Source organism: Rhinoraja longicauda, chromosome 5, assembly GCF_053455715.1.
Source record: "Rhinoraja longicauda isolate Sanriku21f chromosome 5, sRhiLon1.1, whole genome shotgun sequence".
Taxonomy (NCBI): domain Eukaryota; kingdom Metazoa; phylum Chordata; class Chondrichthyes; order Rajiformes; family Arhynchobatidae; genus Rhinoraja; species Rhinoraja longicauda.
Window position 1 is genome coordinate 31,827,683 of NC_135957.1, and position 19,803 is coordinate 31,847,485.

Below are 19,803 nucleotides of genomic sequence, written 5' to 3' on the forward strand. Positions count from 1 at the left end.
GTCACAGGAAACAACCTGCAGATCAGAGTCCTCTATTACAGAGCAGCTCAGAATGAACCGTGACAAAGATCCTTGCACCTTTCTCCAGACCTTTGAGTAAATCTACACTCTGCGAAGAGGTGTGCAACCTGAAGGCAACTTGCATTGGCAAATAAGACACCAAATGCCACAAGCACGGGGACAGCCCCTTCACTGCCAGCCAAGCAAGGTCTTGGTGCTTGCTGTTGAGTTCTACAATGAGACAGTTTGCCGAACAATCTGGGCAGTCTGCTCAGGGAACTACCCCACGGGATCCATCAAGTCCTTGTCTTGCAGTGCCTGCAGAATGTTCCGTGTTGACCACCGCTTGTGGACAGAGGTCTGTCTGGGTGAATGTTTGCACGATAGGTGGCAATGTCCAGTTGACTGGTATATTGCGTGACAGCATTATTCGCAACACCATGACACGTAGAACCTCAGCAGGTAATGAATCCAGAAGTTACTACATCCTGTCAATGTTTTTTGCAAACAAAAGTTTGCTTTGATCCGTCGTTTTCACACCTTGCAATTCAATAGACAATATAGGTGCAGGAGTAGGCCATTCGGCCCTTCGAGCCAGCACCACTGGCCATTCCATATCTCTTGACCTCCTGATTCCTCTGAATAAGGGTCTCGACCCTAAACGCCACCCATTCCATCTCTGCAGAGATGCTGCCCGTCCCGCTGGGTTACTCCAGCATCGTGTGTCTACCCCTCGCTACCCTTCAGCCCGCCAGTACTCGGCCCGACTCAGAGCGCATGCGCCGCCGCTCAGCAGCCCGGGCATGCGCGGCACCATTTCGTCGCAGGCGGTGGAGGCGGCGACCGGGAGAGGGCGGTGGAGGCGGCGACCGGGAGAGACCGTGACCGGGAGAGACCGTGACCGGGAGGGCGGCGGCGACCGGGAGAGACCGTGACCGGGAGGGAGGCGGCGACCGGGAGAGACCGTGACCGGGAGGGCGGCGGCGACCGGGGAGGTGGCGACCGGGAGAGGGCGGTGACGGGGAGAGAGCGGCGGAGACGGTGGCGGAGACGGAGACGGAGGCGGTGACGGAGACGGTGGCGGAGGCGGAGACGGTGGCGGAGGCGGAGGCGGAGGCCGAGACCGTGGCGGAGACGGTGGCCGAGACCGAGGCGGAGGCGGAGCCCCGGCGTGACCTGCCCAGCCAAACCAAGCCAAGGTCCAGGCTGGGCGGTCGGCGATTCCAGCCCCCGCTGATCCGGTGGCGGCCCTCGCCTTTACCCGCCAAGGGAGTTGTCGCGACCCGAGGGAGGGAAGGAACGTCCCCCGGGAAGGAGGGGTTGATGGCGGCGCCCAGCCACGGTGAGTGTCGCAGCTGAGCGCCAGCGCTTCCTCTCTTCCCCTCTCCTTCCCCTCTTCCCTCCTTCCCCTCTTCCCTCCTTCCCCTCTTCCCTCCTTCCCCTCTTCCCTCCTTCCCCTCTACCCTCCTTCCCCTCTTCCCTCCTTCCCCTCTTCCCTCCTTCCCCTCTTCCCTCCTTCCTCTCTTCTTCCCTCCTTCCTCTCTTCTTCCCTCCTTCCTCTCTTCTTCCCTCCTTCCTCTCTTCTTCCTCGCCTCCTTCCTCCCTTCTCCCCTCCTTCCTCCCTTCTCCCCTCCTTCCTCCCTTTTCCCCTCCTTCCTCTCTTCTCCCCTTCTTCCTTTCTTCTCCCCTCCTTCCTCTCTTCTTCCCTCCTTCCCTCCTCGCCTCCTTCCTCTCTTCTCCCCTCCTTCCCTCCTTCCTCTCTTCTCCCCTTCTTCCTCTCTTCTCCCCTCCTTCCTCGCTTCTTCCCTCCTCGCCTCCTTCCTCTCTTCTCCCCTCCTTCCTCTCTTCTCCCCTCCTTCCTCTTTTCTCCCTTCCTTCCTCTTTTCTCCCTTCCTTCCTCTCTTCTCCCCTCCTTCCTCTCCTCCCCTCCTTCCTCTCTTCTCCTCCTTTCTCTCTTCTCCCCTCCTTCCTCTCCTCCCCTCCTTCCTCTCTTCTCCCCTCCTTCCTCTCTTCTCCCCTCCTCCCTCTCTTTTCCCCTCCTTCCTCTCTTCCCTCCTCGCCTCCTTCCTCTCTTCTTCCCTCCTCCTCTCTTCTCCCCTCCTTCTCTGTAAGACATCAGTCTGAAGAAGGGTCCTGACCCAAAATGTCACCTGTCCATATTCTCCAGAGATGCTGCTTGACCTGCTAAGTTACTCCAGAACTTTGCGTCTGTTTTTATCCAATTTATACATTGACAAGTTGGGGTATTAAGATTTTTTTTATTTGATTCATTTAATTTCACTTCTCCTTAAAGCTTTCCTTCTCTGACTATAAAGTTATGGCCTCTAGTCTTTGGCATTTGCACTCTGGGGGGGACGGGACGGGACGGGACGGGACGGGGGGGGGGGGGACGACGACGACGACGGGGGGACGGACGACGACGACTTCTGACTGTCTACCCTATCTATGCCTCTTATAATTTTATATATTTCTATTGGGTCTCCCCTCAATCACAGATGCCCACTCTCTCTTTATAGTGACTGTCCTCTAATCCAGACAAACCTCTTCTGCGTCCTCTCTTCATATCCCCTCCCATAACGGAGTGATCGGAATTGCACACTATACTTCAAATGTGTCCTAATTAAAGTTTTATAAAGCTGCAATATGACTTCCTAACCCTTATACTCAATGTCCCGACCGATAAAGGCAAGCATACTATACACCTTTACAACTCTCTACTTGTGTTGCCACACCAGGAACTATGGACATGGATCCCCAAATTTCTCTTTGCATCAATGCTGTTAAGAGTCTTGCCATTAACTGTATAATTTACCCTTGTATTCGACTTCCCAAAGTGAAGTTGCTCAGATTAAACACCATCTGCTGTTTTTCCATCCATTTCTGTCACTAATCTATATCCTGCCATACCCTCAGACTGCATTCCTCACTGTTCACAATTCCACTAATGTTTTATAATCTGCAAACTTACTAACCAACCCCATTTACGCCTAAGTCATTTATACATCACAAACAGTAGGGGTCCCAGCACAGACCCGAGGTCCCTGCAATCTCCGCTTTTGCCTCAATACCTGGGAGAGATCCCGTCAGGCCCTGGGTCTTGGATTGGTGCTTCTCCTAAACAATTGAAAAACCTTCACATTGCCTAACAGGAGCCAGACCAATGTCACATTCACAGCGTTCCTGGATAAACAAGACTTAATCCGAGTTGAGATATGGACAGCAGTGTTTTGGCTTTGTTCACATTTTTGGAGAGAAGAATGAAGGATCCAGAAAAATCATTGGAACAGTCAAGATTAGAATTAACACAAGCATGGAAGAGGCTATAGAGGATATTCAGCATGAGATGTTTAATGATAGTATGGATGTGGAAATAGATATTGATACATGGATATTTGGTTCAAAGATTCAGACAATTACTAGATGGAGTTGGTGACAAGGGACAGATTACGACAGGCATCATGGATAATGACTTCTGTCTTCCTAATATGCAGTTTAAAGAAATGTCTGCCCATCCAATATTAATTTTTGACTATTTAATAATCCAGTAAAACTTAATTACTGTTTTATGTTGTATAGGAAAATAACTGCAGATGCTGATACAAATCGAAGGCATCACAAAAAGCTGGAGTAACTCAGCGGGTCAGGCAGCATCTCAGGAGAGAAGGAATGGGTGACTTTTCGGGTCGAGACCCTTCTTCAGACTGATGTCAGGGGGGGCGGAATAAAGAAAGGATGTAGTTGGAGACAGGAAGACAGTGGAAGAACTGGGAAGGGGGAGGGGAAGAGAGGGACAGAGGAGCTATCTAAAGTTAGAGAGGTCAATGTTCATACCGTTGGGGTGTAAGCTGCCCAAGCGAAATATGAGGCGCTGTTGCTCCAATGTGCGGTGGGCCTCACTATGACACTGGAGGAGGCCCACGACAGAAAGGTCAGACTGGGAGTGGGAGGAGGAGCTGAAGTGCTGAGCCATCGGAAGATCAGGTTGGTTAAGGCGGACTGAGCGAAGGTGTTGAGCGAAACGATCATCTGGAACATTTCCGTCACCTCCAACGGGATCCCACTACTGGCCACATTTTCCCATCTCCTCCCCTTTCTGCTTTCCGCAGAGACCGTTCCCTCTGTAAACTCCCTGGTCCACTCGTCCCTTCCTACCCAAACCACCCCCTCCCCAGGCACTTTCCCCTGCAACCACAGGGGATGCATCACCTGTCCCTTTACCTCCCCCCTCGACTCCATGCAAGGAACCAAACAGTCTTTCCAGGTGAGGCAGAGGTTCAACTGCACCTCCTCCAACCTCATCTATTGTATCCGCTGTTCCAGATGTCAACTTCTCTACATCGGCGAGACCAAACGCAGGCTCGGCGATCGTTTCGCTCAACACCTTCGCTCAGTCCGCCTTAACCAACCTGATCTCCCGGTGGCTCAGCACTTCAACTCCCCCTCCCACTCCCAGTTTGACTTTTCTGTCATGGGCCTCCTCCAGTATCATAGTGAGGCCCACCGCAAATTGGAGGAACAGCACCTCATATTTCACTTGGGCAGCTTACACCCCAGCGGTATGAACATTGACTTCTCTAACTTTAGATAGCTCCTCTGTCCCTCTCTTCCTTCCCAGTTCTCCAACTGTCTTCCTGTCTCCAACTACATCCTTTCTTTGTCCCGCCCCCTGATATCAGTCTGAAGAAGGGTCTCAACCCGAAACGTCACCCATTCCTTCTCTCCTGAGATGCTGCCTGACCCGCTGAGTTACTCCAGCTTTTTGTGATACCTACTGTTTTATGTTGATTGAATATTATTTCAAGTACATAATTTTAAAAATCTGAATGTTAATCTTTGTTTCTTCTTTTCGTGACAGTAAAAAAGGCACGGTTTGATGTGTCATTAGTACGTTTAACTCAGCAATTTATGGAACTTGTAAGTGAGGCGCCTGATGGAGTTCTTGACATTAATGATGTGGCAAGAATGCTTGGAGTACGGAAAAGAAGGGTTTATGATATCACCAATGTACTAGATGGGATTCACCTTGTGAGAAAAAAATCCAAAAACCGAATTGAATGGATGTAAGTCACTTTTTTATCATAGATTACTTTTTAATGTAAAGTCAACTATTAATTAGATCTGCCTTTTTTTTCACATCCTCTCCACTGAGAAGTTGCATGTCAGCATTCCCTGATTTTGTTTTCTGGAACTAGACCTGACTGGAAATTGATGTTTGCTTTATTTATAATGAAAACAAAAAACATGTGCGGTTGGTTTCATTAGAACTGTCAGCATCTTTTTGAGTGCACATTTGTGAAGTTATAAGCAAAAGCTCAGAACTTGCTGTCAGTGATTAATTGTGTCAATCAGAGCAGGATTGCAATCTTTACTGATATAATTAGTGATCTGAAGAGAGCTTTAATCAGGAACAAATTTAACTAACAAACTACACAAACCTTTATACGTTGAATAACTTAATTTTTAATTGGAGTAGAAGCTATATTTCTCTTGCCTCAAAACAATTTATCTTGCCTCAAAAGCAACTAAAATTATGTAGTTGTTCTCAGATATTTTAGAATTCCATGTGTCTAAAATTTTGATATCAGTTTCTATCTTAATCTCCACTCCTGTGAATTAAAAAAAATGTTTTCTTACAACTGAGACGAGTGAAAGGGAATTCCACTTCCCAAAAATTACTGGATCTTTGTGCAGCTTTCTTTAAGCTCAATTACGAATGTTAATGCTTCATCACTAGCTACAAAATGAATAATAAGAAACCTTTTATTCACATTTTATTCTCAAAATTTTGACATCAGCCAGAGCTGAATAAGTTGAAGTTGGTTTTCTTTACCTACTACTACACACTACACTAAAGGGACAGTTTCTTCCCAGCTATTATCAGGCAACTGAACGATCCAATCACAATTAGAGCGCGGTCCTGAGCTACCATCTACTGCATTGGAGACCCTCACTGTACCTCTGTATACGTGACAATAAACTAAACTAAACTGGAATAATAACATCTTAATTTAGTAGGTTTACAGCAGAGCTCCACTCGGTTGGTTGAGTCGTGTTGCAACTTCATAGGACTGGTAAGGTCCCATTTGAGGAGTTGTGTTTATTTCCGGTCGCCCATAACAGGAAGGATGTGGAAGCTTTGGAAAGGGTGCAGAGGAGGTTTACCAGAATGATGCCTGAATTAGAGGGTTTCAGCTACAGGGATAGGTTGGACAGACTTGGATTGTTTTTTCTGGAGAGTGCCAAAGGATGAGAGGAGACCTGGTAGAAATATATAGAATTATGAGTGGCATAGATAGGGTAGACAGTCAGAACCACTTACCCAGGATGGAAATATCAAAAACTAGAGGGCATAGCTTTAAGGTGAGAGGGGCAAAGTTTAAACGAGATGCAGGGCAATTTTCTTTACACAGGGTGGTGAGTGCCTGGAACCTGCTGCCAGCGGTAGTGATTTGAGCCCGATACTATAGTGGCATTTAAGAGACTTTTGGATCGGCACATGGATGTGCAGGGAATCGTGAGATATGGATTGTGTGCAGGCAAATAAGAGTTAGTCTTTGCATCATGTTCTGCACAGACATTGTGGGCCAAAGGGCCTGTTCTTGTGCTGCACTGTTCTTGATGCCTTTTATTTAATCACTGAAAATTCTTGATTGTGCTAAACTATGACAATTGGAACATGTACACCCCCAAATTAAAAGCAATTTCTGTATGTGTTGCAACCACAGTGAGGATGTGCTGAAGGGAAAGAATATTTAAGGCAGTAGGAAGGTTTTGAAACAGGGTGGCTTTTGGATCACTGGAGCTGTACCATTCAGGCAAATTAAGAGTGTTCTAACAGATTCCAACTTGCACGCATGGCCACAAAGTCAGCACTACGCGTCTGCTTTTGTAGCTGCCGTATTAATGTGGCTAGGCAATTCTGGTCAGTGTAGATTCCAAAGGATGTTGCTAAAGGTAATGATGATATCTAATAATATAAAAAAGAGGTAGTTGGACACTCACTGATTGGGACTGCTTATTGCAAGGTATGTATATTACTTGCTACTTACCTACCAAGGTTTCAATGTTGCCTCGATGTTGCTGCAAGATAGACGTCATTATCTCTTGTTGCTAGTAAAAACAAACATTGTGATGCCATCGGAAACATTCCCATTTCTTATCATGGTGAAAGGTTGTTAACAGAGTAGCTAGGATGATTTTCTAGAGGAGCTGCTGCAGGGATGTCCTGGGTGTGTGTGAGATCTTGTTCAACTATAAACATCTTCCATTATGTGAACAACAATTCCAGTGAATATCTGATTTTTCCTCCACCCTCCCATTATTTACTGCAATATTACTAAGGCTTCCTGGTGCCATGCTTAATCCAGTTTGGCCTTGTTTTTTGCTCTCAGATACTACATTCTGTAATTATAAATGGACATGTTAGAGAGTTTACTTGTTTGATCCACTGTTTGTGGCTGGATATAACTGGAAATTTAATCTAATCCAAAGAATATGTTCATTGTTCGTTTTCTTAGCCAAGTGAGAACAAAATTTGCCCAGCTTTTGGTTTTGGTCCACCTCAGCTGATTGATTGTAATTCTGTTATATTCGTTCCGTAGTAACGATTGCCCCATTGTCAGTTTAATGCTTCTGATATCCTTGTAGCAAATGCAAACATTATCAAAATGCATTCATGGTTTTTGGTAACTTAACACAAAATTGCATTGTATCATTTTGAGAACTAATAGGGTTGACTTCCTGCACACAAAAATTGACAAGCTTAGTTTTCATTCCAAATTAATTCAGTTTAGTTACTAACATGTCAGAGATGCTTTAAATTTTTAAAAAAGCGGCTGTAGATTTAGTTCTAGGTAGGGTTGCGAGAATTATATTGTTACCTAATGGTTGTTTAATGAAAAGTTGCCATTTTGTTTGCTTCCTGCAAAAGCATCATCTTGCTCTTGGTGACTTGTGTGTTACTGGACCGTAGTCATTAATCTTGAATGGTAACTTATCTCTGTGGAAAAAATATTGATTCACCTAATTAAGTAAACATTTTTCTTCAACAGTTTGAATTATTATGAATATATTTTTCAGTGGTTTCTTTGTGTATATTCTGCAATATTCATTCATTTGTGTTTACCAGTGAAGTGTTTAAAATATGAGAAATAAATAACTGTTTCATAAGTTGATAAATTATAGCAGCAGATTTAGGCCATATGGCCCATCAAATCTACTCCGCCATTCGATCATGGCTGATCTATCTTTCTCTCTCAACCCCATTCTCCTGCCTTCTTCCCATAACACCTGACATGCTTTTCACGCTCTCTACTTCGTTGGTTGTCACAGGTTGCCCTTGTTTGGACAAATAATCTGTAAATTGCTTTTCATGACTTTGGAAGGTGCATAACTATTCATGGCCTGTGACTAGTTTTTCAGTTGGATAGATTCAATACCAAAATTACTCTCTTTACTTGTAGTGGCATAATTTTTATATGCAACATTTTGAACTAATTGCACACTACACTGACTAGAATGATCCTGTTTCTGTTTTTCTTCCTAGAGGTAAAAATCCACAAGAAACGCTAGGATATGAAGCTCAGTCTCGAAAATTGAAAAAAGAACTGGCAGACCTCACAACAGTAGAGGATTCATTGGATGAATTAATCAAAGACTGTGCTCATCAGTTATACAAATTAACAGACGACAAAGAAAATGCAAGATATCTTTTTGCTGTTAAGGAAGTTACTGTTACATGTCTGCTTTTAATTTTACAAACTTTGATCATTGATTACACAGAAACATGAGTATTTCTAAAAGTAAAAGCCATAAAATGAGAGAGTAAACAGAATGTACTTCAAAATAATGAATGGTTTAATCTCTTCATTTACTAAATGGTCCGAAACCATTGCTTTCAATCACAGATTTCTTAGCGTTATCAAGATTGGTTATCTAGTCATGAGTTGTCCATGGAATCATTTTCTCTGGTTGGGAGATCTCTGGAAATACTCTCAAGTTACTTTAGAATCTGGTCTAGTCTTGGTTGGTGGTTGATGGACAGTCCAACACCTTTTGAAAAGGGAACAATATCATCGGTTGCCTTATAGTCATAAGTATGTAATGAACAAAGTCTGAAGAAGGGTCTCGACCCGAAACGTCACCCATCCCTTCTCTCCTGAGATGCTGCCTGACCCTCTGAGTTACTCCAGCATTTTGTGATACCTGTGAGCCTCTGCTTTAATCCTGTGAATTAGCAGAGGTAAATGGCATCTTCATTATTTTGTTTAGTAAACATGTTAGCAAAAGTTATGATTGATTGTTTAAATAGATTATGTTTCACTATTTATGGTCCTCGTCAATTTGTGCAGGGAAAAATTGTGAGGAAGCATCTAGTCCATCGCAGTAGTTGCTGTGGATTCACCATGATAACTGGGCAGAAGATCTAGAGACATCCTAGATTTCCTGAGGACACAATGTCCATCACCACAATGTGGAAAAAAAATGCTAGAATAGCAATGAGACTAGAGTCTGTGATTTATCCCTGATTTAAGTTGCTGGAACTGTTGAAAGACTTAGATGAGGGAGAAAAAAATGTTGGTGAAAATGGGTAAATTACACTTTTTTCTTTGTGATTATGTTAACAATTCTGTTTATATTAGCAATATTTGTGTTTGCTATTGGTCTTTGGAATACAAGAGGTAGTTTCGGGGAGCCAATATCTGCGACTAATCCCACCAGCAGTAAAGGCTGGTACAGCTACTTCTGTGGCTTTTGTGAGAGTGGAACCCGTATTGTAACTTGTGGGAGGTGCAGGTGGGTGGGGTGAATCAGGATTGCACCATAGTAGTATTCCTAAATTGACAGTTGGTAGTTCTTGTCTTGCGCTGGTCACTGTGACTAACAATTTGGACATACAGTTTGAAGACTAGCATGGCCCAACCAGTCCAGCATTTATCTTCACTCAAGGCTCCACCCGGTTCTCGTATGTAAATCTGTCAGTATAATCCTCCACTATATTGCCTGCCCGAATTCCTTTCAAATGCATCTATACTATTCACCTCAACCATTCCCTGTCGCAAGTTTCGCATTCTCATGCCAGATCTCTAACTGCCTTTTCTCATAATAATAAAGACACAATCTGTTCATCTTCTCGTGATATGTATACCATTGCATTTTCTAGCATCGGTCTTGCAAATCTTCTCTCCAAACTCTCCCGTACTGTTAAATCCTTTTGATAATGTGGCAACTGTAACTGAATGCATTATTGTGTGGTCTAACAAGGTTCAATACAGGTTTAGCATAACTTTCAAATGCAGTAGACTGCAGGTGCTGAGAATATGAAATTTTAAAGTGAAGCATTATTGAACATGCCAGACTGGTCAGGGCTTATCTGTGGAGAGAAATACAGATTTAACAATTCAAGTTGATAACCTTTTACAGGAATTGGAAAACATTAGAAATAAGATTTAAGTTGCAGAGAAAAGAATGAGGGTCAGAGAGAAAAAAAGTGAAAGTCTGAGAAGGGATGGAGACTGAGTTTGAAAGAAATCAATGCTGATGCCACCTAAAAGAAAGATATATCTGGAAGTGATGTAACTCGGCTGAGATAATTGAAAACTGAAATATTGAAAGGGAATAGTGAAAATTAGTGCTGGAAACGTGAGGCACAAGACTAGAATACTAGATCCTGAACACTAATGTGTCAAGTGCAGAGGTGAAGTACACGTTCTCAAACTTACTTTGAGCTTCATTTAATTAACATAGCTGGCTGACGAAATAGATCAGGAGACTGACATGAGAATTATAGTAATAAGCAACCGGGAACCATGCTGTTGCGCAGAGCGATCATCCAATCTGCATCTGATGTCCCACAATGTGGTAGCGATCTCATGATAAGCCTCGAATGCTGAATTGCGACAAATACAAGGAAATTAGTGCTTCATGTGGAAGGATTGTTTGGGTCCCTGCAGCAACCCTCACGAGGAAGTCAAGGACAGGTGTTGCATTGCTTGGTGTTGCATGGAAAGTTCTGTGAGAAGGGGAGTGGTATTCTCAGCATTTTCTGATTTTAAAAAAATTGTAGGATAACTTTCCTTTTCTTTTAATTGTCTCCATTCTAGAAATACCATAGAGATTGGTTTGCTTTTTATTCTGTATACTAACCTGTTGCACACCTTTTAAAGATCGAAACATTTAAATTTCATATCAACCTACGCTTGCTCCTTCTGAGAGGACCTCTCATTTTCCCTACTAAAACACCCACTTTACAATTATTTGTGATGAAAGTTTTCCAATCATTTGTCTCTTCTGCAAGATTATTAATGGTCTGTAATGTATCGTATTAACTATCTCCCATGCATATTTAGTATGAACTATCGTCCTTTCATATTTAGTATTAATCCACAGATTTAAAAATTGTCCTAAGTTTGTTAAACTTGCAGATGAACCCATGACTTTGTACTGTGAGTAGCTACCCTGTGCTCTCACGCTGACGATATCACATTTTTAAAAGACTGAAATTACTTTATTTCACTAGTTTGAGATAAACCTATTTCAAATTATAATGAATCCCTTTTATTCCAGCATACTCTGGACTTTGGTGCCTGACTGGCACATTTTCCACTGGCAGCATTAATATTAATATGTTATTCCAATTAATGCTGCAAAACATTTTAAATTATTTTAATGCTGCTCAGTAGTGTTATTATTTTTCCAGCGAACCTGGCTAAGCAGTACTGGAGCCTGGGCCCCCAGTTCTTTTAGCAGTGTGCATGAACCTGCACCCTGTGAGCCTGTTGTGGAACCATTAGGATTTCTGAAAAATCACTTAGCAGATTTTCAGTGTAAATGTAGTCTGATTAATTTTATTATCTGAAATCATGGAAGTTTTACTTATGTACATTCATGAGGTAATTGTCGAAGACAAAAATGTATTGCAGTATCATTGAGGATTTATTTTTTCCACATTGTAATTGACTTTAATCTTAACAAACAATTACACTAGCGTATGTAACTTACAAGGACATACATAGCCTACAAGCCTTCAAAGAACAGATTGTAATTGCAATCAAAGCTCCCCAAGAAACCAAGCTGGAAGTACCTATTCCAAAAGAGGTATGGTAATGTTGACATTTCCATTACTTTTGTCAGTTTGGCAGTTAGCTGCATACTGTTGTAATTAATGTTTTAGATGATCAGCCATGATCATATTGAATGGTGATGCTGGCTCGAAGGGCCGAATGGCCTACTCCTGCACCTATGTTTCAATGTTGATTTAACATTTTTGAAATGGAGTCTTTCAGCCTACTGTTGATTGATTTGCAATTACCACATAGTTAAAGATAATACTGGGAGTAATTTGGGAAGCCAACAAAGTAGATGTTTATTGTACCTTTAAACTAAAATGAAACACTGCTCAACAGAAACAATATTAGCACAACTATTTTGTATTCAGATCAAATTACCAAAAGCTGAGTCAAGGTATTAGATTTTAAAGAGCATCTTGGAAGAGGAAGGGAATAGGAAGAGGGATAATTGTGGAAGAAAAAGTGCATTGAGTATCATTAAAGATTTTTTTTTTTCATAAATTGCACTTGGTTTAAAATTAACAATTAATTAAGACTAATGTATGGGGCTTACAAGGACATACATAGCCTTCAAGTCATCGCAAAGATTGTATTCACAATCAAAGCTCCCCAAGAAATAAGTTGAAAGTACCTTTGTTCTTCCAAGGAACTCCAGACTTGGAGTTGAGATGGCTGATTAAAATCAAGAAACTTGAATTAGAAGAGTACAGAGATCTTAAAGGCTTGTACTCCTGATGGAGTTGCTCAGTGGGGAAGAGTAAGGACGTGGTGAGGGATTTGAAAACAACGCAGGATTTTAAAACTGAGACAGTGTCAGATGCAGTTCAGGGACGATGAGCAAGCACAGAATCGGTCAACAAGCCTTCGAAGTTAATGTACAGGTAGAAATTTTGGATGACTATAAGCTTAAAGAAATTAGTGAAATGGGAAGTAATTCAGGAGAACTTTAAAATAATTAAAGACTACTAGCCTATTTTTTTAAAAGCATGGACATGTGGCCCCAAGAGCAGCCAAGCGAATATAAATAAAAATACTGTTTAACTGACTTTAGAAATTGATTGCTAACTCTTGCATCCAAATGCAATGTTATGTTTTTATGTCTAATCAGTATGTTTCATTTTCCATGGACAGGTTTGTCCTCTGGATTCTCACAAACATGCAATTTGCTTCAAGGGTTGAAAGAGTAATACAAGATACCCTTTTCAAATTGGAATTTGGATATCTTAATAGATCTTTAGCTATTCTTAATGGTGTTTTGGGACTCCAGTAACATTATGCAAAATAGCAACCACCTTTTCCTCATACAACTAATTCAAAATAACGACGAGCGGGTTCACCTTAAAGTTTTTAACTACTTGAAAACTGCTTAATCAACTTGGAAATCAGCCAGTAAACATCAATGAAACTCAAATGTGTATTCATTTAGTTGATTGTCATGTGTGTCAACCAGTCAGTGCTAACCAGTCAGGGGAAAGACGATATATGATTACAATCAAGCCATTCACAGTGTTCAGATACATGATCAAGGGAATAACATGAACAACATTTAGTGCAAGGTAAAGCCAGAGTCTCTCCAAATGATGTGGATAGTAGTTCAGGACTGCCCTCTAGTTGTGGTAGGATGGTTCAGTTGTCTTAATTACAGCTGGGAAGAAACTCGCAGAATCTGGAGGTGTGCGTTTTCACACTTCTATACCTTTTGCCTGATGGCAGAGGGGAGAAGAGGGAGTGGCCAGGGTGCGACTCGTCTTTGATTGTCATTTCAAATAACTTTAAAATCTGGTTACTGATGTTGGTGGGCTAGACATTTGTTAAAATTGTTCAATTATTTATTGATAAATATGCATCGTTGCCCTTAAATAAGTTATTGATTAATTTAAAGGAGGAAAGTAATAGTATTCCGATATGCTGGATGATGAAAGATTTAGCATTTGTGACAATTCAAATACTTTGAGCAGAAATTTGAACCGTTATTTCATTTTCAAAAGCCATTGCAGTTTACTTCTAAATTGCCAAGCAGACTTGAGCTTTGTATTTCATTACAATATTTGCATTTTATTTCCTTTCAGAATTCAAAAAAAACTTTTTTTCTTGAATAGGAAACAATCCAAGTTTACATAAAGAGTACTGAAGGGCCAATTGATGTCTTTGTATGTGAGATGCAGGAAGAAAACTGTCCTAAAAAGTGCACAGATGACACATCCAGCAAGAACAAATCGATCTCTTCAGCAACAGATGAGACCGTGACATTACCACCTGATAAAGGTGAAGCTGCTTATTTGTGATGATTGAATAAACAATTGCTTTTTCTTAGTGGTCTTGATGAAAAATATTTAAAGGTTAAATCAAAACTTAAACGATAAATCATTCTGACTGATAGCCAGTAATTGGGTGTCAGATGCTTGTCCTGGACTACTGCACGTGCACAGCCAGGTGCAGGAATCTGAGGCCCGCTGAAGGTCAGACATGTATATGCATGCGCTCTGTCACTAGAATTGCCATTGAGCCCAGTAATGACTGGTGAAAATGCACATTCCATAAAGTCAGCGCTATATGTTGGAGATTTTTAACCTCGGAGCACTAGCCTAATTCACACAAATCCTTGTGAGGAAAGTATTTTACCTTTTTGAAAATATTTTTGTCATTTGTCTGCATTTTAACAAGTTTTTTAGTTTTTTATTATTAAATTCTGTAATCTTTTGAATTATCTATCAGACATCTCCATCTCTAACAAATTTTAAAAAGCCATTGACAGGTAGAAAGTCAATATTTTGATTTATGTGAATGAATAAATAATCTGATGAGGTTGCAGATGAGTGCAGGGTGGCCAATAACGTGTCTCTATTTAAAAAGGGCAGCAAGGAAAAGCCTTAGAACTATAATCCAGTGACTATCTGTGGAAGGTAAGATAATGGAGAGGATTCTGAGGGATAAGGTATCTGCATTTGGATAGACAGGCTGTTTAGGGATAATCATCGTGGTTTTGTATGTAGGCGATCGTGTCACACGAATTTGACTTTTTTTAAAGATGTAATAAAGAAGATTGATGAGGGCAAGGCCATGGATGTTGTTTATATAGACTTCAGTAAGGCCTTTGATAAGGTTCTGCATGGTAGGATGCTCTGGAAGATTAGATCACATGGTATCCAGGGAGAGCTAGCTGACTGGATACAGAATTGGCTTCATGGAAGGAAGCAGAGGGTGGTCGTGGAAGATATTTTTCGAACTGGAAGCCTGTGACTAGTGGTGTGACTCAGGAATCGATGCTGGGCCCCTTGCTTTTTTTGTTTATATAAATGATTTGGACGAAAATGTACGTCATGACTAATACATTTGTAGATGGCACAAATGTTAATGGTGGTATAGATATGAAGGTGGTTATCAGAAATTACTGCTAGATCTTGATCGGCTAGGCAATTGCAGCGTAGGTTCACCAGGTTAATTCCCGCGATGGCGGGACTGACATGGCCAAAGAATGGATCGACTGGGCTTACATTCACTGGAATTTAGAAGAGTGAGAGGGGATCTTATAAAAACATATAAAATTCTTAAGGGATTGGATAGGCTAGATGCAGGAAAAATGTTCCCCATATTGGGGGTGTCCAGAATCAGGGGTCACAGCTTAAGAATAAGGGGTAGGCCATGTAGGACTGAGACGCGGAAAAACTTTTTCACCTAGAGAGTTGTGAATCTGTGGAATTCTCTGCCACAGAAGGCAGTGGAGGGCAATTCACTGGATGTTCAAGAGAGAGTTAGATATGGCACTTAGGGCTAACAGAATCAAGGGATATGGGGAGAAAGCAGGAACAGGGTACTGATTTTGGATGATCAGCAATGATCATATTGAATGGCTCAACGAGCCGAATGGCTTAGTCCTGCACCTATTTTCTATTTCTAATTGGACTGAAATGACTAATGGAGTTTAATGCAGTTAAGTGTGAGGTGTTGCATTTTGGCAAGTCTAAACCTGGATAGGACCTGGCAGGTACTATAACAGCATTTAAAAGACACTTGGACATGTAAATAGATAGGAAAAGTTAAGAGGGATATGAGCCAAACATGAGCAAATGGGACTAACAGATGGGGTATTATAGTCAGCATGGACAATTTGGGCTGAGTAGCCTGTTTCCATGCTGTGTGACTGACTCTCAGAATGGGTCTGTGCTGCAATAACTTGATTTTTTAGGCAAAGCAATAAAACTACACACATATCTCCAAATGTGAACAGATTAGGTAAAGAGTAATGCAGTGTACTTGTCAGCAAAATTAATGTCCATGAAATAAAAAGGTTCTGTGGCAATATGAGATGAGATTAACTGAAGGAATGGAACAAAGACTGGTGGTGAATGCTGTTTTCAGGCTGGTATAAGGTATACAGCAGCACTTCCCAAAGTTCGCATTGAAACCACTGTGTTTCTTCTTGCCATTAGTTTACGAAGCACAATTTCAAAATTTGCTGCTGTCCCAAAACCTAAAGCTAAACATTAAGGCATGTGGTTAAAGGCTTCCCTCTGGTCTATGTGCCAAAATGTATATCTTGTACTTCTGCATTAAATTTTAGCTACTATGTTTTACTCATTCTTCCATTCTTCTCAGGTGGGGTAGAATGGGTAGCCACGCAGATAAAATTTAATGCAGAGGTATAAAGAGATACATTTTGGCAGGAAGAAGAGGGTGGCAATATAATTATACGTGACTTAGAAACCGTAGTAGTTCTTGCTGTGGGGCTTGAATGCAGTTGTCTTGCTCAGTGTTGCTAAATGAGCAAACATTGTCCTTGAATGAGGTACTGAAGGATCACTGATTGGGGGAAAAAAGTAAATTATTAAATTATATTGAGTCGATTACAGGTCTCTAGTTTGAATCTTCATGCTTTTATTTTACATTTTGTTCCAGAGCAAAGACTTACAGAATGATGTATATAATATATCTGGGACTATCAAGTAACTTTCTAAAGATCAGAACTCTTCAATGTTATAATGCATCAATGGATTTTCTATTGCTGATCACTGATCCAACATCCTGCAGAAGAGCCTAAAGAAAAGGAATGGTGTCCTGAGAGGCCATGCAGTCGGCATGTCTTCACAAATTATGTTCAAACTGTTGCAATCCACTTTTTTGTATGCGACCAAGAAATACCAAATGGCTTTGCACAGAGGAAAATATCATCAAGAGTGCCATTTGGCAGTGACTTGGTAGACTAGTTGATGTGCAGTTTTGGAAAAGTGTGAATTGCCAACTTGCTAAAATTAGCTTTTATAAATATTTTAATGGTTAAAAATGCATCATGAAAATATTGATAAATTTAGAATATTACCTGTGAATGTATATAGTTGAACTTTTTATTTGCTGTAATATCTTCAGGGTAAACATTTGATTTAACAGTTGATGCCGAAAAATATTATTCTTTCTCCACCATTGTGTACAGAAAATGGTATCCTGTATAATCTATTAATCGCAGAGAGTTTGTTACACAGGGTAAAATTTGTGTGTCATTCATTTCAGAATTTAAAACAGTATGCCAGAAGAACTCAGCAGATTATGCAACACCTGTGCAGACGAATGGTGTAAGTTGATATTTTGGGATGGGTCAACTCTCTGCATTAGCCATGATGCAGCATCTCAACCCAAAATATAGGCTGAGACCTTTTATCTCCACAAATGCTGCTTGACCTGTTGAGGTCATCAGACGTTCTTGTCTTTTAGTTCCTGATTCCAGCATCTGCGGTCACTGTTGTCTCACTCCCATGATTAGTTTGTCTTCAACCATGATTAGTTTGTATTCTACTAGACTGAGGATAGAACCATATGTTTTCATCCCTCCCCATACTGACAGACCAGCGACAACTCTTCAGCAAATGTGTATTTCAACCACTATCACAGTTTTAAGAATTTTAGTGTAAAATACAGTAAGATTTTCATAGTAGGTGACAGCCTTAAAGTAATTGAATGGCTTCATGTTTATATCCTGTCTGACAATCCTATCGATATGCTTTTTTTCTATAAAGTATTTGTCCAACACTGCCAAACATAATCTTAAAGTATTGTTATTAAATACATTGTCCTGTTGGGAGTTAATGGGTTGGGTGCTCACATTAAACCATTATGTTTCCACATACATTTTATTTAAACACTAGGGGCAAACATTGACGCATTACATTTCATTCATCAGCTACGATCATTTCCAGACCGCATTTTGGGACAATAGTGTAGTTTTACATTTGAGTAGGAAAATTTTGCCTTTTCTGGTTGAAGTCTAAAGTGTAGTAATTATTTCTAATGTGAGACATTCATTTAACCACAACCAGCATCGATGTAATTTTATTTGATTAAATAGTGTCACATATCTGTATATATTTTTCTAATATCTGTAACAAGGTTTAAACTGTCATTAGTAACATGAGGGGTCAGATCAGATTATCTTTAGCGTTTGTGCTTTCTACCTCATTTGACATGAGAACGGGGGAATCCTAACCCATTGATTTTTACCCAGAGAGAAACAGAATTTCATATTACTCAAGAAATAATTTTAATCTTCTCCATGCATTTAATTTATTAATACTTTCACTTTCATTGGTGAAGATATAGTGTTGCTTAGTTGTAATTGAGAACTGTAGTTGGCTTCCTGATAGGATAAATTGTAAAAGGATGAATATTATGGTTCGGTCTCAGTAATTTTTACATTGAAACACTTGCTTGGTATTTAAATTGTATTGCCTTTTGCAGATACTAAATTGTGTTGTATTCATAAATGACAGAATTGCTCAGATTACAAAAGGTGAAGTTACAATAATCCATACAAAACCTCAATTTTTGTCTAATGTTTTACACCTTATTTCTTAAATTGTACTTTAGATTTGAACTTGTCTATCTACTGTTAGCTGAAGTAGTTGTAATTTAATGCCTTGTGAAGTCTACTTTTGTGCGCTTATGTTAATATAATTAGTGTTTTTTAAATTTCTCCATTGTAATAAAATCATGAATTTAGTATCTGGAATTTTTGTGTAGAGTGACTTCACTTGTGATTTAAGAGAAAATAACTGCTATATCTGGGAATGGCAACCACCACAGATACATTAGAATATTTGCATTAAGTGAAATAACCTACACCATGTATAAAGATTAGAGAAAAAAATGAAGCTCCTTAATGCCTATTATTCTAGGTGGGGACATCGATAGATATAAAGCCTTGATAAAGCTGATGACAAGCTTTTTCAAGAGAGGTTTCCCCTAAAGTACTTAAATTGTTATCCACTCTGACACAAAGAAATTGCTGTTTTTCTGGAAATATATACTCTGTAATATGATCATGCAAACAAGTTTTTTCTAAATCTAATATTAAATGAGATACACAATATATTTTTGTTTCCTTTTCTAAACATCTCTCTTTGGATTTTGTATTAAAGGGGTTTTGAATTGCTTTTATCTCTCGATGTAGATTATATCTCAAGGAATGTGTATCTCAAGGAATGATGAAGTAGCCATTAATGGAGGCTAATGCTGGATTCAAACATTTCATGGATTTGCAATGAACCATAATCTATGGACCAATAAAGGATGCTTACCAGAATACCTGTTAAAAATAAAGAAAATGGACAATTGTGGCAGAACAAGGTAAAGATGTAAGCAAACCAAAATAATAATTTACTAATATGTAAAAATGTATCCTAAACTACAACTATTTTCAATGGAGAGAGGGGAGTGGTGAAACTGGCAAGTGGGTGAAAGATGGACG

General features: G+C 40.5%; 1 protein-coding gene across 2 annotated transcripts; it reads left to right on the forward strand.

Annotated features, from left to right (window-relative positions):
* The first annotated feature begins 816 nt into the window (after positions 1 to 816).
* e2f6 (E2F transcription factor 6) lies at positions 817 to 19,412 on the forward strand. Of its 2 annotated transcripts, XM_078399239.1 has the most exons (6): positions 827 to 1,342; positions 4,856 to 5,060; positions 8,546 to 8,704; positions 11,982 to 12,096; positions 14,168 to 14,333; positions 16,965 to 19,412. In XM_078399239.1, the coding sequence occupies exons 1-6, from the start codon at positions 1,324 to 1,326 to the stop codon at positions 16,982 to 16,984; spliced, it is 684 nt and encodes a 227-aa protein (XP_078255365.1). In that variant the 5' UTR covers positions 827 to 1,323; the 3' UTR covers positions 16,985 to 19,412. The 2 variants fall into 2 exon arrangements, with proteins under 2 accessions (XP_078255366.1, XP_078255365.1); XM_078399240.1 differs by lacking the exon at positions 11,982 to 12,096 and having other exon boundaries at positions 817 to 1,342; positions 8,546 to 8,699.
* Positions 19,413 to 19,803: the final 391 nt, after the last annotated feature.

Coding starts and splice junctions, on each gene's coding strand:
- e2f6 (XM_078399239.1), top strand. Junction 12,097..14,167: donor AAGTACCTATTCCAAAAGAG/GTATGGTAATGT, acceptor TTTCTTGAATAG/GAAACAATCCAAGTTTACAT. Junction 14,334..16,964: donor GACATTACCACCTGATAAAG/GTGAAGCTGCTT, acceptor ATTTTGTTCCAG/AGCAAAGACTTACAGAATGA.